This window comes from Pipistrellus hanaki (genome assembly GCF_964339955.1).
Source record: "Pipistrellus hanaki genome assembly, chromosome: 3".
Classification (NCBI taxonomy): Eukaryota; Metazoa; Chordata; class Mammalia; order Chiroptera; family Vespertilionidae; genus Pipistrellus; species Pipistrellus hanaki.
In genome coordinates this window covers 144,032,682-144,058,270 of record NC_140505.1, presented here as the reverse complement: position 1 = coordinate 144,058,270, position 25,589 = coordinate 144,032,682, and the positions used below count along the sequence as shown (strand labels likewise).

Below are 25,589 nucleotides of genomic sequence, written 5' to 3'. Positions count from 1 at the left end.
GTGATTGAGCTTCAACCTAGGAACCAGGAGGTCACCTTTTGATTCACACACACACACACACACACACACACACACACACACATATATACACACATGCACACACACTAGAGGCCCGGTGCAGGAAATTTCATGCACTGGGGGGCATCCCTCAGCCTTCATCTTAAATGTAGTAATTGTTCCTGCCTCCCAAAGTAATTGCAAAAATTAAATTAATTAATACAAATAAAGCATCTTAAACATTGAGCATATGAGAAGCAGTACATGATACATGTTAATTAGAATTATTATAAAAAGCAAAGTAAAAAGAAAATTAAAATAGTCTATAAGCACAAGGGCTTTTCTTTTGCTCACTAATAAGAAACAAAGGATAGCAAATTACAAATATGTTTTTATTTATTTTAGAGAGAGAGGGAGCGGGAGAGAGAAACATAGATGTGAGAGGGCAACATCGATCAGCTGCCTCCTGCACACCCCCTACTGGGGATGGAGCCCGCAACCCGATCATGTGACCTGACCATGAACTCTGACCTCGATGCTTGGGATGACGCTCAACCAACTGAGCGACACTGGCCGAGGCGAGAGTGCTTTTGTTTTCTAAATCTCTCTCCCTTTTTAACATTCCATATACAAGCCTAAAACCCCAGGACCCCGGAACTTTACAGAGCTATCCCATCACGCGTTGCGGGGGGGCTCTATTATTTGCTAGGTCTGGGTCTTGGGTGGGGCCTGCCTTTCTTCACTTTCTCCACTAGAGGGGGCTCTGCACAGCAATCCTTCCTCGCTACAGGGGAAGAAGGAGGAGACCTTTTCTACGACGTCGGTTGGTGGCCTGGGACTTGATTGACAAGGGCATCAGCGAATGGCTCTGAAGTAAGCGGCCGCAGTTCCAGCTTGTACGGCCGAAAAAGTGGCAGAAGGGCAGGCCCCGGCCAATGAGGACTGGTCCTAGAAGGAGCTTGGGGCGGGACTTCGCCGGAGGGGCGGACTCAGGGTAAAGAGTCCGAGGCGGACCCGGGGAGAGCCAGAACCATTTCCGGTGTTTACAGAGCTTTGTGGGCTCCGGAGAGGCGGCTGAGAAGGTACGTCCGGAAGCAGGATGGCGCAAGCCGGGGATGAAGGAGGGGTTCGCAGTTATTGTCTTAACGGCCCAGGGAGGGGTGTCCACTTTCGGGGGGACTGCACCCCGTGGGAAAAGGCCCCTGCTCTGCGACTGAACCCCGGAAGGCTGGGGGTGGGGGGAGCGTGGCACGGGTACGGCGCTTGCGTTACTACACGGGAGCGGGGGAGGGGCGGGGGCCCGTCAAACCGGTTTTGGGGGCGTCCAGGCTCCCCTTTGAGCTTCTCTTTCTCCCTTCAGCCTTCGTCCCCTCCCCTTGCTCCGCTGAAGAGTAGTTAACGCAGGGGCCCTCGGCCCTGGCCCGTGTGGAATTTAGGGCACGTCCCCCCCACCCTTTCCTTCCGAGGGGAGTGAAAGCGAAACCGCACGGGTGTGTGATCGCCCCCGCCCTGCCCGACGGGTCCCCGCTCCGTCCCGGGTCCGCGGCACCTGTGGCCGGGCGCCCCCGGGTGAGAGGCGGGGCGCCCCCGGGTGAGCGGCGGGGCCCGGCCGGGCCGGCCGCCCTGTCACGGCGGGGCGGGTGATGTCACACTCGGGTGACACGCGAGGCCCCTTAGTTACGTGCGAGCCAACAGCACCCGCGGGAGGTGTGGGGAGAGCGGGCTGGGCTTGGCTTCCCGCCCGCTGGGCAGCCCCGCGCCGGTCCGGTTGGCTCCCTCCGGACAGGTGAGCGGGCGGCTGCGCGGGGCCGGCGCCGTGGGCGGCCCTCCCTCCCGGAGTCCTCTTAGGAGAGGCGGCGCCGGGCCGTGTTGTTTTTCTGGGACCTGCTCGCCGGGGCTGGGGTAATAAGCGGGCTGTGGCGATTTTTGTCTGTTTATTAGGGGGGGAGGGTGGGTGGGATAATACTACCCTGTGCCAGCCCGGGCTGCATTGCCCACCCCGGAGAAGGACAAAAACCTCTTTGAACTTGAGACTCTGTTGTTCTAGCAATGGTTAACTTGTGAATGTGTAACCGGGTAGAAGCGCTGACTGTGTCCGAAACACAAACATTTTAAGGTTAAAGGTTAACGGAGAATGGGCTTTTCTAGTTACTTATTGATATTTACTTCTATTTTATCTTTTGAACAGTTCAGGACAGATTTTTTTTTCCAAGTTTCTTACGGCTTCTGTGAACACACTCATTTCTGTAATTATTAGATGTTTGATGTTTTGTTTTGTTTTTATTCCTCTTTGTGGAATATTTTTTGTCCTGGCTTAAGTACTTTGTTGACATTTGGATTCTCTGCCATTTTCCTTCAGTGGGGACAGAGTGAATTCTTGAGAAATGCAGTCTGTAATTTAGATTCAGAGTTTCCCTTCTTAAATTATTCATCTTGTTGTGGAAACATCGCTCGGTACCCACTTTCTCCCCTTCTCTACTATTGATCTGACTGAAGTCTTACTCTCTTAAACAATAGGGAGGATAAAATTAACCAGAATAACCAGCATTTATATATGTATTTGTTGCTATGGATATATTGATAGTTCATGCTTATTGTGGAAATGCTAAATAATACAGAAAAATGTCATAGGAATCATCATATGTTAATTTTTTTGGGAAAAAACTTCTCTTGATCTATGCCTGGAACTGCCTTCATAAACATTTGCTTTTTTATTGTAGGGTGTAGTAGTGTAAAGAGCACCAGCCTTTAGAGGTCTGATGTTGGTCAAGTCAATACTACTGTCTGTTTAGTACTTTATAATTATTTCACACAGATTTGCTTCTCAGCATTCAATAAGCTTGGTAGAGTAATTGTTAATTATCCTTATCTTACAGATGAGAAAGCCTAGAGGACCATAGGTAAAATGATTTTCCCAAAGTTATTTGGTAGAAAATGTCAGGGCTCATGACTCCAAATCCAATGCTTGTGTCTTTTATGAATTTCCTTTTTAATCTTTAAAGTGGGACTAATTATTCTTTCCCATCACTCATGCATTCGTGCGAAGATCAAAGGGGATAATGTATATAAAAGCACTTCGAAAGTCATATAATTTTATATAAGTATTCAGTGGTATTATTATAGAAGGCACTACTGCTGACCTGAAGAGTTTCACTTTATTTCATAAACTATCCCAAGAGTATTAATCTCCTCTGGGAAAACACTGAATATTCTCTTGATGCTCAATCTTCTCAATTATCCTTGCTGCTTTAATTTGGCTGTAGAAACCTAGTAGAAGTGTCTTCCACTCAAATGTTTCGTTACCCCAGAATTTCTAATAAAATTTCATGGAGTAGTTTTAATGCACATTTTTGTTTCCCAAAGACGGTGTTTAAGGAGAGAAAGACAGTAGAGGTTGGCTTTTAGGACAACAGGAGTGACCTTTCAAAGTAGGTCTCCCTCTGTGCCAGCTGGGGAATGTCGATTTGAGATTATAACATTCATGATCAGATAATGGGATCTAGGTTTGCTCTGGAGTCTCCTGGTTGTGCTTACGTGTGGGGCTAGCTAGCAAGCTGATTCTTATGCAAGCTCTGCTCTGAAGGTGCTTAAAACCAAATGTATGAGAGAAGTTTTGGTACAATTAATGGAATACAAAATACTTGGGGGAAAAAAGCTTCAAGATTGAGGATAGAGTGGATGCACTGTTTGTCCTGATTTATGCCTGCTTTCATTTGGACTAAATACGGTGTAAACTGGGGAGGGATTGTGGGTTCATACAGGGAGTTTATTCTACAATATATGTACGACAGGGTTTGGGAAACATGGCCTGAGGGCTGTATAAGGCCTGAGAAATCATTTGGTCTGGCCCTACCAAGGCAGTAGGGTGAGTTAATTAAATGTTTGACCAAATACAGCAGGATAACTTTAAAAAAAAAAAAAAATATATATATATATATATATATATATATATATACACACACACACACACACACACATATATATACAATTCTTTGTAAAAATTATTATATATAATTATATATATATTTAATTAATTTTTTTACAAAGAGGACGGGAGAGGGATAGTTAGAAACATCGATGAGAGAGAAACATCGATCAGCTGCCTCCTGCACGTTCCCTTGACTGGAATCGAACCTGGCACCCTTCAGTTCGCAGGCCCATGCTCCATCTTACTGAGCCAAACACGTTAGGGCTCAGGATAACTTTTAGTTAATCATTTTGTATGTTATAAGTATGCAAATGACCCTTGACAGAAAAAGTTTCCTATTCCTGATTAGGACATTGGGGCCTTATGATTTAGTGTCTGTCAAACAGTTCTGATTATATAGTGTGGTTCAGTATTGGCAAATTTTGCTACAAAAAATAATATTTTGAAGGCAATGGACATTCCATCTCTAGGTACTGGTTTGGTTTTGAGGCAGTCCCCTAGAAAGATAGTATTCAGTGCTGGCTAATCCAGAGATTTGGGCCCAAATTAAGGGGAGGTAGTGGCTGAGACATTTAGGTTACAATTATCAAGGTAATGACCATTTACTTCATCAAAATCTCTACACATCAGATTATCATTTAGTGGTTGTTAGGGTCTCAAAATGCATGTGACTCCATAGGATAGGAGGTACCGTGTAAATGACCAGAAGGGCATGGCATTTATTATTTTTTAATCCTCACCTGAGGATATTTTTTTCCATTGCTTTTCAGAGAGAATAGAAGGGAGGGAGGGGGAGAAAGAGAAAGAGAAAAACATCGATGTGAGATACACATTGACTGGTTGTCTCCCACATGAGCCCCGACCTGGAGTGGGGAGCAAACTTGCAATCCAGATGCCCTTGACCAGGAATTGAACCCGAGGCCCTTTGGTGGGAGGGTCAATGCTCTAACCACTGAACACACCGGCCAGGGCAAGGGGCATGGCATTTAAAGAAACGCAATTTTAATCAGTAATAAGATTTGTTTAGTTTCTTTAAACTCCAGTTTGTAATTTTCTTAAACACCCACCCCCCAATTTAATTTCTCATTTGGGTAAATAGTAAGCCTTAAGGATATAGTTAGCTGTGAGTTAATAGTTGAATAATACTTTTTAGAAGTAATTTACAGGGCATATGTAAATTAGGCCTGTGGTAAATGTCTTCTAAAACTAGATTTTTACAAGGGATAAGCATACACTGAGGACTTAAGAGTAATAATTATTTACACTAGTAACAATAATTGTTAATATAGTGAGCCAATCTTATGTATGAAACACTATTCTAAGCACTTCGTATTGTCTCATTTAATCTTCAACCCTATGAAGTAGGTAATATTATATGTATTACTTTTTTACTAGTGAGAAAACAAGCACGAGGTTAAGCCCCAGAAATTTGTTGCATGTCATACAGCTAATGTAAGAACAGCCAGAATTCCAGTGTAGCAGGTCATATTTTTAACCACTATGTTAAGGACATGGTTATACAGATTCTGAAAACTATTCAATAGAAAGAATTACTGAAAAATTACAAACAGCCGAAACAGGTTTGGCTAAGTGGATAGAGCGTCGTCTGCGGACTGAAAGGTCCCAGGTTCGATTCCGGTCAAGGGCATGTACATTGGTTGTGGGCACATCCCCAGGAGGGGGTGTGCAAGATGTTTCTGGCTCTCTATCCTTCTCCCTTCTCTGTAAAAAATCAATAAAATATATTAAAAGAAAAATTACTAACAGTTCTGTCTCCTTTAAAAAAAATTTTACCACATGGGATTTTTTAAATTTTTTCTCTTAAGTATCAATTTGGTCCCTTCTGAATGTATAGGAACAGAATGAAGAACCATAATTCAGTCTACATTTTTAATTAAATCTGTGAACAATGTCTCTCTGAGTTGCTGGTTTAATGTTGTTAAATTGTAGACACTGGGGCAGCTGCTGTTCTGGCTTCAGCAGTAAGCAAACTTATTTTTCAAAGGCAGGGATTGTTTTTTTTTTAATGTATACTAAAATGATTCTGTTTTGCATAGCTTTTGGTTATGTTTTATTCATATGCACTGTACTTAATAGATGTTGGAATAGATTTCAGAGAATTTTCTTTTAATTTTTTATTTATTGGTTGGAGTGAGAGCCAGAGGGAAACAGAGGAGGAGAGAAAGGGAGGGAAGGAAATCTGTTGTTATACTTATTTATGCATTCATTGGTTGATTCTAGTATGTATCCTGACTGGGGATCAAACCCAAAACCTTGGGACGTTGCTCTAACCAACTGAGTTACCTGGCCAGGGCAAGGAATTTTTTAAATTTAAGCCCTGGCACTTAATAGTCTTTTCATTTTAGTACAAGGGCAAGGAAAAGAAGATACCTAGAACAAAACAATGGATTTAACAAGACACTAGACACAGATGTTCATTGATAAAAATGTCTGTCTCCTCATAGTTGTTAAAGCCAAGAATTTCAGTAGGGTAGAATTTTTAATTAAAGACCTATCTTTCATATCTGAAGAACATCCTTCCTTCAGGGTTTAATAGACCAAGTTATATGGGTTGGTGAGCATACACTTTTGCTACCTGTACATATTTCTTGCATTTGTGTTTCATTTCTTGGTTAAAGCTGTGTTAAATAGGAGGGATTTTGAAGGGAGAAGCCCTTCCTTTCCCTTGCTTTGTTTTAATAAGCAGTATATTCTTTGCTTGGGGCAGAGGGGAGGGGGATAATAATGTCTCCTCCTGCCTGCCCTGCTGCTCTTCCCTCCCCAAGCAAAAACATCACAGAATACCTACCTCAGACCAATGTTCTTACTGGTTTTTCTTCATGGTAAAGCTATGCACTGAGTTTTTTGTTTTGCTTTTGGGTGCCTCTGGTAGAGGAGGCACTGAATGATTGACCCTTCCAACAGTTTTAGCAATATATACATCACACATTTTGACAGATTCTGACAATTTGGGGATTCCTGCTCTTGTAAGGATGAAGGCTTAAAATGAGGCTCTGAACCGTATTAAAGGGTTTGGTTGTGATTAACACCTGAATATTTACCTGGCGTACAAATGTAAAACAAGCAAATTTCCTGAGTCCAGGAAACACTGTCCTCATTGTATTCTGTGTAAATAACCCCGCTTCCTTGTTTCATAATTCGATGGATATAAAAGTTGATAGTGGAAGAAAGGATCTAATTTCTAGATTTCTATACAAGTTGGGATTGGCTAAGGCAGACCAGTGCTGGTGTCAGTTTTGTAATGGGCTTAGATGTCTGTTGAGATTGCTGTATTAAAGAATTTTTGAGCAACATACAATGTACTTTTTTTATTTATTGAGGTAAAATATACATAACAAAATTTATGTTTTTTATATAAATTTTTTTAAACAAAGGTTTTCCTTTAACTCTGGAGGCCCCTCTGGGTGTTAGCTGAGTTACTTGGTTAATGGTTTTGAATACTCAAGCTCTCTTTTGGTATGGGAGCTGTTGCTTTTGAGTTATGAACGAAATTTAATCCTGTTTAGCTGAGTTTATTGACCTTTAAAATAGAGATATCTTTTCTGTACAGCTTCTGAACACAACTAGTTGAGGCTAAGATAGAAACCTGATAAGTTTGTCTCTCTGGAAAAACTTGTAAGAACAGTTTTCTAGCTCATTACTTATCTGCACCTTAGTTCTTGTTTGTTTGGTACAAACATAGAACAAATTATCATATTTCCTTGATACTAAGACTAACTTTTCCTCCTAATATTTTAACATTTCAGAAAATATGTAATATGTACATCATGTAATTGTTGTTTTTCCCCCTGCAAATCCTCACTCGAAGACACATTTTATTGTATCAGAGAAAGGATGGGAGAGAAACATCGATTGGTTGCCTCTGTATCTATGCACCCCAACTGGGGACTGAACCCACAACCTACGTTGGCATGTGCCCTGACTGGGAGTTGAACCCGAAACCTCTTGATGTACAGGATGTCCCTCCACCAACTGTGAGCCATACTGGCCAGAGCATATCATGACATCTTAAATTTCTGTACTATATTGCATTTCTTTCCCTCCCCAGTTATTATTAAAGTTGTTGTGTGTCATTGTGTCTGGAAAATTTGGTAGTTACATTTTCTCTTTTTTTTTTTTCCACAGCACATTTATTGACATTTTCTCTTTAAATGTTAGAAAGCTGGTTTTATTTTTCATATTTTTAAACCAGAAGCCACCACTAAGTCATGGAGAAATTCCTATTTGACACTTCCGTCCTTACCCTCACAATCTTTGATGATTTTGGTTTTTCCATCAGCAGTTGTAAGAGAGCTCTGAAAAGAAGCAGCCAGTGCCCCCTGGGAAATGTCCGAGTGAACTGGGACAGATGATTTTCTGCCATTCTCTCCCAAGTTTCCACTCAGTAGGGTCTTACAGAGTGTTGCCCCTTTCTGGCTAACGATCCCCTGGGTATTTGAGTATTTACCCTCACCTCCTCCTTTTTTAACTCGAAATTGGAAGCAAGAGATGCTTTAACATTGTGAATGCTATTGAGAAACTTAGCTTGGAAGGTTGCTTCAGTGCTGTTGCAGGTTCTGTCTAGGGATGTCATTAGGGGTGTTAATGGAAGCTTTAAACAAAGACACTTTCCAGGTGCTGGATTCTGCCATCCTGTAAGCATGCTCTCTAGAGACTGTATTATTCATCATGGTTATGGAAGGCTGGGGCTGGCAGTGCAACAGCCTGCAATAGTTGCACCATCTAGATCAAGAAGCTGGAGCCCTGAGACTTAGAGATGAGTGCAACAGCTTTAGTAGGTTCTGCAGCTTCTCACTGCATCCATCCTTAAGAACAGAACAAAAGAATTAAGGTGAGTAGGGATGATAAGGAAAGAAAGAGGAAATTAGAAAGAAAGAAAGCCAGCCATTTTAATGGTTCCTTTTGTGAGAGAGCCTCAGGAAACAAGTGGTAATGATGCTTTTGAACTCTAAGAATGGCATCTTTCCACTGGCCCAGGATTCCTCAGGAAATTGGTTTGTGGAATTCCATTGCGTGGATGAATTTTGCTGAGTATTGGGTTAAGTGCTGATTAGAACGGGTGTGAGTAGTTGGCCTGTCTTTCAAACAATTTACCTTTTCAGTTTTAGTCAGCCGCCCCCCTCCCCTTTTTTTTTGTAAATTTGAAAGGGATGGTTATGGGTCTGATAAGAATCTGGAAGATTTATATTAGGAGAGATGAAAGCTGTTGATCAGATTTTTAGTTCTGTAGATGGGCATGTTTATTTAGGATTGCATGTGAGATAGAGGAGGGAACAAAGCTTAAGAGCCTGACTTTCATGGTATTGATATATGTGATCTGGGGTTAGTTTAGTTTGGGCGGGTGGGGGGTGGGGGAAGGAATGCTCTTTGGACTCTGGCCAGTGTGGCGCAGTTGGTTGGAGCGTAGTCCCGTATGCCAAAGTTTTGGGTTTGATCTCTGGTCAGGATACATACAAGAAGCAACCAATGAATGCATAAATAAGTGTAACAACAAATTGATCTCTCTCCTTCCCCTTCTCCCCCTTTTCTCTCCCTTCTCTCTAAAATCAATCAATCAATCAGTCAATAAAAATGCCCTCTGGGACAGTTGGCAAGATCTGAATAAGGTCTGTAGATAAGATAATAGAATTGCTTCAGTGTTAATTTTCTGATTTTGATAATCGCTTTTGGGATGTACACACTGAAGTATGTCAAGGTAAAGGGGCATTGTGTCTGCATGGCAAAAATATATATATATTTTAGAGGGAGAGATAGAAACAGATCAGCTGCCTCTTGCATACACCCCCTCCTCCCCCCTTTACCCCCCATCAGGGACCAGCCTGCAATGGGGCATGTGCCTTGACCAGGAATTGAGCCACTAACCTCTTTGGTGAATGGGACGATGCTCAATTCACTGAGCTACATTAGCCAGGCGCGCGCGCGCTCTCTCTCTCTCTCTTTCAATTATATATATAATTGAGAGAGAGAGAGAGAGAGAGAGAGAGAGGGAGAGAGAGGGAGAGAGAGGGAGAGAGTCAATATCTAGACGATATTGCTAAGTGTAGAGAGACAAGCAAATATGGTGAAATAGTAACATTTAGTCTGGGTGAAGGGTATGTTAAAAATCTTTTTGCACAAATTTCCTTTTCATGGAGATAAGAACTTTCCTTTTTTTTAAATTGTGAATAACTTTTTAGTTCAGTTCTAAAATGCATTAGGTATTAAGAAAACCAAAAAGCCAATCAGAAAGAATGTATGCACCCATATGTTCATAGCAGCACTATTTACAAAAGATAAGATCTGAAAACAGCCCAAGTAGTAGATGAGTGGATAAAACCGTTGTGGTACATTTATACCGTGGAATACTATGCAGCAGTAAAAAAGGATTTCTTACCCTTTGAGATAGCATGGAGGGACCTGGAGAGTATCATGCTAAGTGAAATAAGTCAATCGGAGAAAGACAAGTATCACATGATCTCACTCATATGTGGAATCTAAGTAACAAAACAAACTGATGAACAGAGTGGATCCAGAGACATGGAAGCATGGAACAGAGTGCAGAATCTTGGAGGAAAGGTGGGGGTGGAATGGTGGGTGGGAAATAGTCAACCGAGAACCTTGTATGCATATATGCAGGGCCCATGGCCACAGACGGTGGAGTGATGAGGGCCTGGGGTGGGGATGGGGGTGAGTTGGAGGGGGTCAATGAAGGGGAAGGGGAGACATATGTAATACTTTCAACAATAAAGAATTATTAAAATTAAAAATAAAATACATTAGGTAGAAAGCTTCTACATGTATATTTTTAAAATGTAAGTCCAAGTGCAGACCTTTATAGTTTTGTGTTTTTTTTAAAATCTGAGATTCTATACCTTTTTTGAGGGAATTCTGTAGCATCTTGAAATAATGACATAAAATTGCTTTATGTTCCAGTGACTAGATTGCTAATTGAGAACCTCTCAAAGAAACAATCTTTTAAATCTAAAAGAATAGAAATAAAATTTTAATAAATACTTTGGGGAGAGGAAGATAGGTTCGTTTCCTGTATTATTGGAAATGGTTGATTATGAGGGGGATAAATAGTGAAGGGAAAAAATTTTAATAACTAAAATTGTTTATTATGATTGTAAATGTATTCTAGAAGGAAATATATACAAATTAAGAAGGTTGTGTTAGAACTGGGACTTTAAATAGCTTTCAGTTTTCCACACTTTATTGCTTTTTAAAAATATATATATTTTTATTGATTTCAGGGAGGAAGGCAGGGGGATAGAGAGAGAAATATCAATGATGACATAGAATCATTGATCAGCTGCCTCCTGCACACCCCACATTGGGAATCGAGCCTGCATCCTGGGCATGTGCTTTGACTGGGAATCCATCCGTGACCTACTGGTTCATAGGTCAACACTCAATCACTGAGCCACGTGCCAACTGGGCATATGTTGCTTTTTTAAATAAGAAAGTTGTTATTTTGTCTGTACTGGTACCTTTAAAATAACCTTCCTTCCTTTATTCTACAGAGTGGAGGCTGTGTCCCACAGACTCGACATCATGAACATATTTGATCGGAAGATCAACTTTGATGCGCTCTTAAAATTTTCTCATATGTAAGTATTTTGTCCTCGACTACAGTTTCTTTTCCTTTCATATCTTTCCCCCCTAGTTTATTAACTTCTGTATATTTACTAGAATCCTGAGGATAAGCACCTGGTTTCTAAGGACTGCTGTGAAAAAACTAGAAAGCCATTTAGTTATTATATTTTCAGCTCTGATTGTTCATAATTTTGGGTTTGGGGCTCTTCCCCAGCATTTTAATATTCTCTATTAACCTGTTTTCAGAAATTCTTTTTTTAATTGTAGTATAACTTGCACGTATTCCCTGGAAAGAAGAGAGGCAGTGATTCTTAGCTTAGAGCTGAGCTTGGATTGATCCCAGAATGATGGCTATTAACATTCTTCCCCAGATCCCCCTCCACACAGCAGCACCTGAAGAAGGTCTATGCCAGCTTTGCGCTCTGCATGTTTGTGGCGGCTGCGGGGGCCTATGTCCATGTGGTCACTCATTTTGTTCAGGTAAGAGCAATAAAATACAATTGGAAGAAACTAGCTCAGCAGAGTGGTCCAAAGCTTGTGTTCCTCCTTAATCCTTTTCAGTAGTTTGGCATCTGAACTCTGCCAGAGTTGGCCTATAAAGCAGGACATATGCAGAGCCATTTGAATTTTCTGGCAACTCTGCCCTCCAGATACTGAAGTGGTTAGCTTCACAACGTCTGAACCCTGACACCGAGTGATGGTGTTGCTGATATACAAGATCCCTACCCACTGAGGAGAGGCATGATGTGCATGCTGGGATTCTTCCCCACAGTAGCCTTTTTATCTTTAGCCTGAATGACTGGAGTATTTAGATACAAAACACTGATTGTATGATTAATTATCAGGAGGGGCAGGGTTAAGACCTTTAAGGATTTGACCCATTTTACTCTCTGATACACTTATCTGCACATTTGAGTGAAAAATGCTTCAATAACTCATTTTCCTGTGTTGAGGGAAAGTTTGGGTTTGATCAGCAGGAATAGAAGGGGGACAATTGAGGAATAAATAAGTAAGTTTAAAGTTCTCACTAGCCACGACTTACTGCTTTTAGTGCTTCCTTTTTAGTGTAAGTACAAGGATGCGCCTGTGTTGGCATTGGCTCTGCTGAGAACTATTTCCTTGTAGGGGCGGTGTGAAAAATTATTCTAGATACTCAAAGGCTAGGAATTTGATCCCTTGAATTTAGACTAAAACATAATCTACCTCTTAGGCAAGAGTGTCCCTTTTTTTTTTTTTTTAAATATATTTTATTGATTTTTTACAGAGAGGATGGGAGAGATATAGAGAGCTAGAAACGTCAATGAGAGAGAAACATCGACCAGCTGCCTCCTGCACACCCCCCACTGGGGATGTGCCCGCAACTCAGGTACATGCCCTTGACCAGAATCGAACCTGGGACCCTTCAGTCTGCAGACCAATGCTCTACCACTGAGCCAAACCGGTTTCAGCAAGAGTGTCCCTTTTAAGTAATGTAAAATAAAGTCATCCTCATTATCCATGGATTTCATATTTGCAAATATACCTACTCACTAAAATGTATTTGTAACCCTAAAATCAGTATGTTTGCAGACATTTGCAATCATATCCAGAGCAGCAAAACCATCACATCTGTATGTTCCAGCCAAGGTTGAACCAGGCAACACACGACCTTATTTCAAGCTCTCAAGCTGTAAACAATAGTCCTCTTCGGTCTATTTAGTACAACATTTCTTTGTTCATTTTTGTGTTTTTTGTTGATAATTTTGCTATTTAAAATGGCTCCAAACATGTTGCTTAAGTGCTCTTACTGTTCCTAATTGCAAGAAGACTACTATGTGCATTAGGGAGAAAATGTCTGTTAGATAAGCTTTGTTCAGGCATGAGTTATAGTGCTGTGACTGTGAGTTCAATATTAATGAACCAACAATAAACATCAAATTGCCTTCAAACAGAAAACACACATAAAACAAGGTTATGTATTGATCAATTATGAAAATGTAACTGGTAGCTCCCAAGGACCTAACCTTTTATTTCCCACAGGAGCCAATTGTTCAGTATTCACTAATTCATTGTTCATAGAGAGTTTACAGAACATACCTACTGTGGAGAACAACTTACACTTTTAAAGGAAGAAAGGACCTTCATGCTTACATACATCCCTAATGATTTCTCTCTTATATGCCAGTAGGTTTTTCCTATTTGCTTGTAAAAAAAAGAATTTTTTTCTTACAAACTAAGGCATGTTTGTCATAAAGAATTTGGATAACAGACTAATGATAAGTAAATGTAAAACTATAATCCTATCACTCAGAAATAACTACATGCTCTTAATATTTTGATACTTTTCGTAGTTGTTAATCCTCACTGGGGGACATTTTAATTTTAATTTTATTCTTTTTTTCCCCCCTTTTTTTCTTATTGTTTGAAGCATTACAAATAGTAGTACATTTCCCTCCTCTTGACCTCCCCCCAGTGGAGGACATTTTTAGAGAGAATAGAAGGGAGAGGGGAGGGAGGGAGGAAGAGAGAGAGACAGGGAGACATAAAGACATCAGTGTGAAAGAGATACATCTATTGGTGCCTCCCAAACTCGCCCAACAGGGGCCAGGGATAGAACTTGCAACCCAGGTACCTGCCCTTGTGCCCTTGATCGGAATCGAGCCTGCGACCCTTCCGTGCTCAGGTGGACACACTAACCACGGAGCCAGGGCAGTTTGGGTACTTTTTTGATACTTAACCTTTGTCCTAGTCCTTTTAGGTTGCTATAGCAGAATACTGTAGACTGAATGGCTTAAACAGCAAACAGTTCTTTTAGTTTTTGAAGCTGGAAAGTCTGAGGCAAAGCTCCAGCAGTTGTATAGTGTGGTAAGGACCTTCTTCCTGATTCATAATCGGCCATCTTCTCGAGGTGTCCCCACATGGCGGAAGGGATAAGGGTGCTCTCAGGGTTCCCTTTTATAATGGCCTTAATCCCCTTCATGATGCCTAATCATCATTTAAAGACCCTATTTCTAAATACCATCATATTGGGGGTTAGAATTTAAACATGAATTTGAGGTGGGAGATGCGTTTCGTTTATAGCACCTCTCTCAGTCTCTTTTCTCTGGATGTGTACATGTATTTGTGTGTGTGTTAAAGTGATCAAAAAGGGGTCATTTCTACTTGTTCTACAGATTGGAATGTGCTTCTAGCACTTGTCACTTTGGTTCATTTTTTCCTCTTTCTTGGGTAAGACTCATGGTTGGACTAGGATAGTTGGGGCCAGAAGAGCCTCCAGCATCCACTGTGGTCCTAGCCCGGTCCTTTAAGTCTCCTTTTTAGCCCCCATGCCTTTCCCACTGCCTCTAGGTTAGAAGCAAATATTAGCATGTTCAGATGAATAACTGAACCTAATAAAGTTTCTTGCAAAATAAATTCGATACTTTCAAGTATTCAGTTATGACTCTGGTTCTGACAGGCTGGCCTGCTCTCTGCCCTGGGCTCCTTGGGGTTGATGATTTGGCTGATGACAACACCTCATAGCCATGAAACGGAGCAAAAAAGACTGGGACTTCTTGCTGGATTTGCTTTCCTTACAGGTATGTATGTTACAGGATTGGTCTCATTTAGGGGTTTGGAGGGTGGAGACTGTATATTTTAGTATTCTTTAGATCAGGGTCCGAGACATGTATTTATTCTGATTCATCCCAACTGGTACACTTACAATCCAGCCTTACAGTTGAATGTATTTTGCCTTGTGCTGCTTTCTTACTTGCCTTTTAAGCTATTTGTGACTAGTGGCTGATTTGTGTGCTTGAATGAATGAGGTTTAAAAGCGTAGGTAGCATAACTTGTTAATGATAGACATTTGATTAAACAAGGTCCAAAAATTTTAGTTGAACTCATACTGGCAACTATCATAGAAGCATCCATCTATTCTGAACCTACATACAATTAGTTAAAGCCATACACTGAGAACCATCACAAAGGGCCCTTTGCTGATCTCATGAAAAAAATTAAAAGCACAGCACTTCTAGAATTATCATTAAGAGAAACCGGACTAAAGCTACACAGTAAGAATACTTGCAAAGCAGCATTGGAGTTGGTACAACTAGTTCTGAGTGAGTCTAATGTATACCATGTTGAAGAAATTGTAGAAAGGCAGGAATTTAGAGATTACGATTTTTAGATGAGGAAAGCTAGTTTTTGAAGACATTAAGGAGTGGAATCAGAAGGGGAGTGGCCAAAATAGAGGTAATGTTGGAGCCAGAACAGAACAGGCTGCTGCTGTGTCCTCCTGTTGGCACATGTCCACCTGCAGAACTGGTCTGGCCTTTCTTGCTACAAAGAGAGTCAGTCCTGGATGACTACCAGGTTGCTGGCTACAAGGCTCTGCTTTACTCTTAATCCTTTTTTTCTAATCTAATTCCTGATCTGGCCCACATTACAGGCCCACATCACTCCTCTTCAGAGTTTTGCAGCCTTTATGATGTAGCTCAAAAATGTTTGACATGCCGAGGGTTAGAGAGCAACCAAAGGACTTGTACACATACATATTAGCATAACCAATGGACACAGACACTGGGGCAGTGGGGGCTTGCCTGGGGTGGGAATGGTCAAATGGGGAAAAAGGAGACTTACGTAAAACTTTAGACAAAAAAAAAATGTTTCACATGCTTATTTCATTTTTCCTAATCTCTGTTCCTCCTGGGAGTCGTCAGTGATTTTCAGCTAAGAGGACATTTTGCAGCTCTATAAATAAATAACTTTGTCAAGTTTAAGTTCCCTTGAAAACAAAGAAAATGGAGAGGTTTAGTTACTTTAGTCCACATGTTTTGTCTATCTTTTTAGGAGCATGAGCATGCTTGTGCTATTTAATGATGAGCTTTTGGATGAGGGTCCTCTTCAAGAATTGATGGTAGTGCCCTAGCTGGTTTGACTCAGTGGATAGAGCTTCAGCCTGCGGACTGAAGGGTCCCAGGTTTGATTCCGGTCAAGGGCACATGCCTGGGTTTCGGGCTTGGTCAGACGTGCAAGAGGCAGCCAATCAATGATTCCCTCTCATCATTGATGTTTCTATCTCTTCCTCTCTGAAATCAATAAAAATATTAAAAAAATAAAGAAAAAGAAAAGCAAGAAAGAATTGATGGTAGTAATGTGTTCTGGGGCTTTTTGTTTTCTAGGGGTTGGCCTGGGCCCTGCTCTGGAGTTTTGCATTGCCATCAACCCCAGGTAACTATTTTGGAAGTGTCTTATTCTTTCTACTTTTGTGAATGTACCTTCTAAATATAAACTATTTCTATACCCTCAATCTCATGGTTTTTTCCTTAACAGCATCATTCCCACTGCCTTCATGGGCACCGCAATGATATTCACCTGCTTCACCCTGAGTGCCCTCTACGCCAGGCGCCGTAGTTACCTCTTTTTGGGAGGTAAGTATGGATTGGAAAACACAGAGAGGGTCTCCACTCTAAGATTCTTGCTAGATCTATTTCCCTACCCTCGCCCCCCAACTTCTTGTGATTATCGGGGTGAAGTAGGAAGCCTTTATTTGGGGAGAAATGTTAGGAATGGCTTTAACTGGATTGCTTTACTTTGGCTCCTCTCAGGATGGCTTTTTGTCATCTCTTACAGGTATCCTGATGTCAGCCATGAGCCTGATGCTCTTGTCTTCCCTGGGGAACCTTTTCTTTGGATCCATTTGGCTTTTCCAGGTGAGACTTTGCATATAACTTTCCAGTGGCTCTTTGCCTCACACTTTTTTCTTGTTTAATCTTAAAGCAAGATAGACCAAGAACCCTCCAGAGTGCTCACTTTGTTGGGCAGGGCCCTGAAGCCTCCCCTCTAACTTCCTAGGATGGAGCCTTCTGTGGGTAAAAGTTCAGATTAAGCAGGGGTTGCACATTGCTAAGAAGACGACAGTTTGCTCAGAGATCATTTCTCTAAGGTCTGTCCAGCCAGCAGCTTATTGTTAAAATGATTGAATCTCTTCCAGTGACCAAAACAATTAGTGCAGTATTGTGCTGACAGAAGTAATGAGGTCTTCGCTATAGGCTGCGGCTCCCGTGCATGTCAGTGTCAGTGGATTAGCATTCGATGTACTTTCAAGTGGCCAAGAGCCAGAAAGAAGTACGGCTTTTTCCTCAGTGGTCTCTACCAGATGGTAACCTCATCTCATTCTTTTGCTAGGCAAACTTGTATTTGGGGCTGATGGTCATGTGTGGCTTTGTCCTTTTTGATACTCAACTCATCATTGAAAAGGCTGAAAATGGAGATAAGGATTATATCTGGTAAGTGTGAAAACTGGTCTTTAACAAAAATGAAGGGTGAGGCATACTGCTCTGTTCTGCAGCTCTTTTCTGAATCCTAGGGACAGTCCTTTGCCTGACCCACCTTTCTAGTGATGAGTAGACCAGATGGCATTGGCCTACCTTTGCGGGTGTATGTGGGAGGATACCCATGGTTTTGGAACAATGTGCCAGATAGCATAGTTTCTTTAAATTCCTGAAAAATGTCAGACTTTTTATTTTTTGTTAATCTTCACCAGGAGATATTTTTCCATTGATCTTTAGGGCGAGTGGAAGGGAGGGGGAGAGAGACACATCAATTGGTTGCCTCCTGTACACACCCAACCAGGGCCCAGGCTGTGGTGGAGCCTGCAACTGGGATAAGTGCCCTTCACTGGAATTGAACCCAGGATCCTCCAGTCCGCAGACTGACGCTCTACCCACTGAGCAAAACCGGCTAGGGCTCCATACTTTTAATAGTGGTTACCTCCATACTTTTAATAGAGGAGAAGAAAAGGGACCCTTTACCTTTTATTCTTTATACTTTTGTATCCTTTAAATCTTTAATAATGAGAGTATATACACATAAATTTAAATATATGTATTTTTTCATGTTGAAATTCTCTCAAAGTTAGTAGTGCAGGGTTCAGAGTTAGGCATGAATTTCTCTTTTTTTCTATGTTACATGGCTTCATTGAATTTTCTGACAGTTTTATTTCCTTAGTTGGTGGAAGTACTCGTGGGTGGGGTTGTGTTTTGTGTCTGTGGAAAGGAAAGTGGAAGTGCAGTTTGTGATCTGGCTCTCTTTCAGGCACTGTGTGGACCTCTTCTTAGACTTCGTTACTCTCTTCAGAAAACTCATGATGATCCTGGCCATGAACGAGAAGGTTAGTCAGCCCCCACCCGAAGATGAGCAAATAGCTCCTGAGCTCAGTATCTGTGTGTGCTTCGAATTTAAAACTTAACTTACATACGTGTAGGTCCAGGGTTATATAATGCAGGCCACTGAGTAAGAAATAAACCTGAAGTCTTAAGCTAGTGGAGCCAAAGGAACAAGTAAAAACAGTCCTTAAAAAAAAAAAAAAAAAAAAAAAAAAGCACAAACTTAATTCTAGTATCCAAGGGAAAAGAGCTTCAGTGGTAGCAGCTATACGAAGAATATAAAGGCTGTAAAGATGGTTATGACTCAGAAAAGAATATTCTAGAGGATTTTTATAATATTGGCAACCAGCTTTTGTAAATGTATTTCAGAAGTAGACCAATTTATCCATTTGTTGGACTTGATTTTTTTCCAGAGAAGCATTCTGTGTCTGGTTAGTCTGCTCCAGCAGCAGGGAACAATGAGACAGCTTCTCTGACAGTTCTTACTGTGACAGGACACAGGGCGGGTGGAATTAGGAGACTAGATGGGTGTGTTGGTTCTTTGGTCTGTGCCACAGTTGGACTGAGCACCCAACACGTGTCCCAGTTTCAGTCAAAGCAGCTCATCTTTCATTAGTTTAAGACACTGAGCTTCCACCTAAGATCTACTGAAGAGTTCCCTAGACTAGAATATTTCTGAATGTTAGCTTATACCCAGGATGTATGCTTCCTTCTCAGGCCTAATGGAAAATTGGTGGTCTCAGCCCGGGTCTTGACCTCTCTAGTTCTTTTAGGGAAGACTGCCTAACTGCAGCCTTCCCTGACTGGGGTCTGAGCTGTGGGGCTGTGAGCAGCCGAGAGTGGTCACGTGGCCCACAAGTACTCTTGTGGTAGTAGGAACGGTCGCTTGAAGTTTAGTCTTATCAAAAGTGTGTCAGCAACTTGGGGGTCCACCAGTGGACCAACTGTTACACTAAAGAAGCATTTCTCGTTCCTTTTTATTGTCCTGCGCCCTTCCAATCCCTAACTAAACGCAGCCAGTATTGGCTCAAAGAGTTTAGTTTGAATGTCTGATGTCAAAAATTAATTGGGTAATTTTTTTCATTTCCAGGACAAGAAGAAAGAAAAGAAGTGAAATGACCATCCAGCCTTTCCCATTTTGGCTTCCACTCCCTCCGCCCCCTCATTTTCTCTTTGCACACATTACAGGTGGCGTGTTCTGTGATAATGAAAAGCATCAGAAAAGCTTTTGTACTTTGTGGTTTTCTCTATTTTGAAATTTTTGATCAAAAAACTGATTAGCAGAATATAGTTTGGAGTTTGGCTTCATATTCCTGGAGTTCTTCCCCACTCTGTTTTCTGTCAGCCCCATCCCTAGCTTCTTCCCCCGCTTAGGCAGCCAGTGCACCGTGGTGAGGAGTGGAACCGCAGAGGGAGAACTCCAGGATCCGCTTTCCGGCTGAGCTGTAGCAGGTGGATGGGAACTGTTCGGTAGAGCCAGCTCGGCCCTTCCTTCCTCGGCGCTGTGCGTGGCCGGGGCCCGGTTTCTATGGGACTGAGCAGCGTGCTTTCCTTTGGAAGGAAGTTTGCTGGTCCTGTTGTCACTCTGGCTCATTACAGCTGAGCTTCCGTCAGCCCCTACAAAGAACAGGAGGAGCCTCTGGTGGATGCTTTGCCTCTTCTGAGCTGCCCAAGGCACTGCTGGGCTGGCCGCACACACCTTTCCACCTTGCCATCACAAAAGGAATGTGGATCTCTGTGTTCTCTTTCCTGCCCTAGTCTGGCCCTCAGGGAATCCGCCTGCTTTCCATCCCAGGTGGGCGGGCTTCAGCCCAAAGGAAGACTGTGCGTGTCAGGCACTGAGAAAAGGCTGGTTGGCAAGGTAGAACCTAGAATTCCCAAATTTCCCCAGCCTTTATTTTACTGGTTATCACCTTAGTTACTGAGTGGCCTCTACCAGATGGCTGTGATGAAAGATCCCAGGAGAGGAAGGACAGGGGAGGGTAATGGTTGAGCCTCTACTAATCCTGAGAGATAAACCTAGATAAGGGCTTGTTTGGGACAAAATCTCTGCTGAGTGGTTTTTTGTTAGATCTACAGAATGGGGCTGTGATGACTTGGGAGGCAGCATTCATAAGGGTTCTTAAGTGCATTTTTGTTTTCTCCCATCTGGTAATGTCCTACCAAATAATAGAAGGTGTCAAGCCAGCAGTTTTGGCAGGAGATAAATGTTTATTCTACACATCCATTTTAGTTTTTGGCTGTACACGTGTTTCCGTAAATCCGCAGTCTTCCTGGCAGGGCCCAGGTGACCGGGCCTGCAAGACACCTGATTGCCTGCAGCTTTTTGGTTGCAAGTGGAGAGGGAGCAGTGCTAATAGGACACCAGCCCTACCCTGTGGGCTGTACAGTCAGCTGACAAATGGACAGGCCTTGGGAGCAGTTGTGGCTCTGGCTACTCGGGGCTTCAGTGTAAGGGGACTGAGCCATTGAAAGCTTATTGCCAGTAGGACACCATTTTTGGCTCTGCCTGTTCACACCCAGTACACAGTTTGACCCTGTGCCTCCTGATTTTCAGTGCGGCCTATCCCTGAGCCGCCCACGAAAAGATTAATTCCCACGCTGTGTGTATTCGCGGGTGGCGTGCCACCCAGAATGGCTCACTTCCACGGAGGAGGCCGCCCTCTGATTTGGCTGCTGCCTCCAGCCTCTGGCTTGAGAACTTACTAAAGGGACTTCCTTCCCATTCAACCCCAGTAGCAACTCCAGACATTTGTTGATTCTCTGCTAGGTCCAAGAATGAGTTAACATCTCTTGAAGCCAAACTCCACCTCTTGTGCTTTTTTGCTTTGGATAAAGGAGTTTTTCTTTAGAAACAGTGCCAAGAATGACAAGATATTTAAAAAAAATAACACAAAAAACTACTTTAAAGAAAAAGTCTAACAGGTTTTTAAACCAGTAATCACTGTAATTACCGCTTTCTTTTCTAGCTCATTGGTTTTCAGCTCAGGCTGCATTCTAACTCATACTGTGAAAACAAAGGTGTTTTTGATCAGAAATATATAAAATCTACATAGTCTTAATTTGTAAAAAAAAAAAAATAATAAAATTCCTTAACCTTTCCTGGTGTTAATGTGTTTTAAATTCAAGTCTACAGCTGAACATGGGGCTTAGGATTTACTAGGGGGAGTTCATGGGATAAGATTTGTTCTAGGTGTGAATAGAAAGAAACAAGGACCCCCACTTAGGCACCCATTATGTAGCCTCAGCTTGCCACAAAGGTGGGGAATTTTCTCTGGCCAATATATAGCCCAGGCCTTTTTCTGCCCTCCCCTTCCCAGCCTTTATTGTAGGCGATGTGTGGTAGCAGCACATGTGGCTGGTTCCCGTGCACAGCCACGTCGGCCAGGCTCTATTCCAGGGGCTAGGAATCTTCAGTGGAAAACATCCCTTGTTCATGTGTGAGATTATAAATTAAAGTTCGTGTTACAATCTGGTATTCCGTTTTGGCAGTTTTCCCTCTGGTTGTCATGCTCATTGTAGCCACAGAGCTTCCTGATAGGATTTGAGTGTTAACTGACTGGTTTGTCCAGGTTACTCCCTGTTGACCTTGAACTCCACATACCCCCATCCCAGCTGAGGATCGCCAGCCCTCTCCCCAACTTAGAAAATGTACCTAAAGCATTTTTTTTCTCTTCTCTTGCTGACTGAAAAAATGTCAGTCTCAGATCATTTTTAGTTTATTGCTCTTTTAGAGAGAGGAACATCTGTTTGTTGTTCCACTTATTATGCATCCATTGGTTGCTCCTTGTATGTATGCTAACCAGGGATTGAACCCGAAACCTTGGTGTATTGAGATGACTCTAACAGTGACCCTGTCAGGGCCAGTCTCATTTAAAAAATATATATAGTTATATACATAACATACATATATTAATAATATATATATATTAACACATGTCCTCCCCCCCCCACACAATCCTCTCCAGCCTGTCCTTCCACCCCCCCCCAGATTCTTTAAAACCCAATTTTATCTTTGTGCTGACTTCTATTTTGAGTGGGGGGTGAGGGTAAGTTACCAGGCACAACATAGTGCTGACATTTTTTTCATAGTGCTGACATATCAGGCACTGTACACAATGCTTGACAGGTTTTAATGTTCCCAATCTATGTATATATAAACACCTAAGCAACTGATTGGTAGCTATGACATGCACTGACCACCACAGGCATGGAAACATGAAACAGCCTGATGAATCTCAGAGAGAAGGGGGAAGGGTGGGAAGAGATTAAACAAAGATTTTATATGCATATTAGAGGCCCAGGGCATGGATTTGTGTACTGGTGGGGTCCCTTAGCCTGATCGGCGTCCTCTCACAATCTGGGACCCCTCAGGGAATGTTGGGGGGAGGGTTTCGGCCCAGTCCCCACAAGTGAGGCTGAGGGACCCACCGGTACAAGAAACCAGGCCTCTGGTAACCTAATAAGGTGGTATATTTACTATATTTGATCAGTAGCTTCTGAAGTCATGCCTGTAGGCAGCTACAGATCTATGTCTAGAAAGAACCAAGGAGGTCGGTCTCTGGAGCCCCAGCTTTTCACTGTGCCCTGTGTAGGCAACACTGAAGTTAGTGCCCCTTGGGCCAGTGCCATCTTTTCCATCCTGGCTACAGCTCCAACCCGGGTGGAGAGGGAAATGTGAGGTGGTTTGAGCAAAATCTCCCCAACCCCAATCTTTATAACCTCTTAGTCTTTTCTTCAATGAGCTCGGTTGCAAATTAAACAGAAGTGGTTAACACAGCTCATTCCATCCTAGCAGACCTGCTGGCCTGAACTAGAGTGAGAAAGTCACTGGTGCAGAAGTGGAAGGACCTTGTATGTTGGGTGAAGGGACAGTCTGTCCTGCCTGAGCAGATTAGCAGATGGGAGCACCCCCACGATGGGGATAAAGACAGCCGAGCGGCCCTAGCTGGTTTGGCTCAGTGGATAGAGCGTCAGCCTGCAGGCTGAGGGGTCCTGGCTTCGTTTCTAGTCGGGCACATGCCCTAGTTGTGGGCTCGATCCCCAGTAGGAGGCATGCAGGGGGCAGCTGAACAATAATTGTCATCCTTGATGTTTCTATTTCTCCCTCTCTGAAATCAATAAAAATTTTTTTGGGAAAAAAAGAACCGAATGCAGCAGAACTACAGCAGGCAGTATGTGCTTCCATGGATAAGCACGGTGGGCCCTGGGAACAGTGGAAGCAGGGAAGGTTTTAGAAATGATGCCTGAGCTCAAAGGCTGAGTCAAAGTGAAACCCAATGATGGGCATGGATATTTCCAGGTCAAAGGATTAATATGAGAAAAGGCGCAGGAGCATGGTTCAGCATGGGGAGTGCTGGGTGTGGTCAAAAGTTTGATTTTGCTAGGTTGTGAAGTTTGAGAAGTCCTAGTACAGGCATACCTAGGAGTTATTACAGGGTTTTTCCAGACCACCACAATAAAGCAAATATCACAATAAAGTGAGTTGTAATTTTTTTGATGATGGAGGTTCTTGCCTTCAAATTGTAATAGCAACAGCAACAAAAGGTAACTTCTGTAAACTCAATAAAACAAGGTGAGCCTGGATTCCATGCTAAGGAGTTGGCTCTGTCCTGAGGGTGACAGAAAGCAATGGAAGGCCACCAGGCGACTGAAAAATAACCTGGGAGAGGGGCCATTGGAAGGCAATTACACTCTTACTGCCCAAATTGTGGTCTCATTATCCAATAAAAAAAAGGAACCAGAGCTCCTGGGATAAATGGTGCTGAAGGTCCACACAGGAAATGTACAAGATGAACCTGGAATCTTGTTACTCCAAAGCAAAGAAGCTATCACAGCTGACTACTATAATTCAAGGGAACCAGAGGCCAAACTAAAGAGGCTCCTACTGGCTACAGATGGGATTGTTTCCTCACTGATAAGAATTATAAGTGCAATTGGATTGAAATAAAATATTTTAAAATTCATGATATTTTAAAAATATCTTACTGGCCACCTTTGGAGGAAGCTACAAACCAGTCACCTCTGAATACTTGTTAATAAAGGGAAAGAAACAAGCATTTATCCTTTCTGTTCTGTACTAACACTACTTCAGGGTAAGTGTACACAGGCAGTGTAAGTGAAAGTTTCTTTCTATAGAAATAGTCCAACTGTTAGACAAAGGAATTACAGGATTTACTAGTACCACTATTTTGTAAACCTCTGTCTGATTAAATAATAAAGGTAGGCAATGATAATCAATAGCCACCAACATCAGCTTGAGCACTGTGGCTCAGTGGTTGATCATTGAACTATGAACCAAAAAGTTACCGTTGGATTCTCAGTTAGGACACACGCCCAGGTTGCAGGCTCGATCCCCTTTGGCTGTAAAGAGGCAGCTGATCCATGATTCTCTCTCATCATTGGTGTTTCTATATCTCTCTACCTCTCCCTTCCTCTTCGAAATATCAATAATAATAAAAGCATAATATGCTAATTAGACCGAAAGCCAAACGACCTTCCAGACATCCTTTTTTTTTTTTTTTTTTTTTTTTTTTTTTTTTAGGGGAATGTTTTCTTTTATTTATTTATTTTTTATTGATTATGGTATCACATAATTGTCCTCATCCCCCCATTCCCATCCCAAACCCCTCCCCACATATACCCACCTCCCTGTTGTCCATGGCCACTGGTTAGGCCCATATGCATGCACACAAGTCCTTTGGTTGATCTCTTCTAGGGGACTATCTTCTGATTAATGTGAGAAGGCACTCTGATTCTATTATATTCAACAGTTACTATTGTTCATCAGATTTTTTTTTTAATTTCCTTGGTTTTTAGATTCACTTGTTGATAGTTACGTATTTGTTGTTCATAATTTTTATCTTTATTTACTTTCTCTTCTGAAAGAACCCCCTTCAGCAGTTCATATAATTCTGGTTTGGTGGTGATGAACTCCTTTA

The 25,589-nt window shown here is 42.2% G+C and overlaps 1 protein-coding gene across 1 annotated transcript; it reads left to right on the top strand.

Moving 5' to 3' along the window:
• The first annotated feature begins 946 nt into the window (after nt 1–946).
• Nucleotides 947–21,749, top strand: TMBIM6 (transmembrane BAX inhibitor motif containing 6). Its single transcript, XM_084877524.1, has 10 exons — nt 947–1,079; nt 11,449–11,535; nt 11,893–12,001; nt 14,958–15,078; nt 16,663–16,711; nt 16,814–16,911; nt 17,114–17,193; nt 17,669–17,769; nt 18,578–18,653; nt 19,739–21,749. The coding sequence occupies exons 2-10, from the start codon at nt 11,480–11,482 to the stop codon at nt 19,760–19,762; spliced, it is 714 nt and encodes a 237-aa protein (XP_084733650.1). The 5' UTR covers nt 947–1,079; nt 11,449–11,479; the 3' UTR covers nt 19,763–21,749.
• The last annotated feature ends 3,840 nt before the right edge of the window (nt 21,750–25,589 follow it).

Excerpts from the sequence above, each read along its gene's own strand:
- TMBIM6 (XM_084877524.1), top strand. The coding sequence starts at position 11,480 with ATGAACATATTTGATCGGAAGATCAACTTTGATGCGCTCTTAAAATTT. Across the intron at positions 11,536-11,892 it reads CTCTTAAAATTTTCTCATAT|ATCCCCCTCCACACAGCAGC; the intron begins GTAAGTATTTTG and ends ATTCTTCCCCAG. Across the intron at positions 15,079-16,662 it reads TGGATTTGCTTTCCTTACAG|GGGTTGGCCTGGGCCCTGCT; the intron begins GTATGTATGTTA and ends TTTGTTTTCTAG.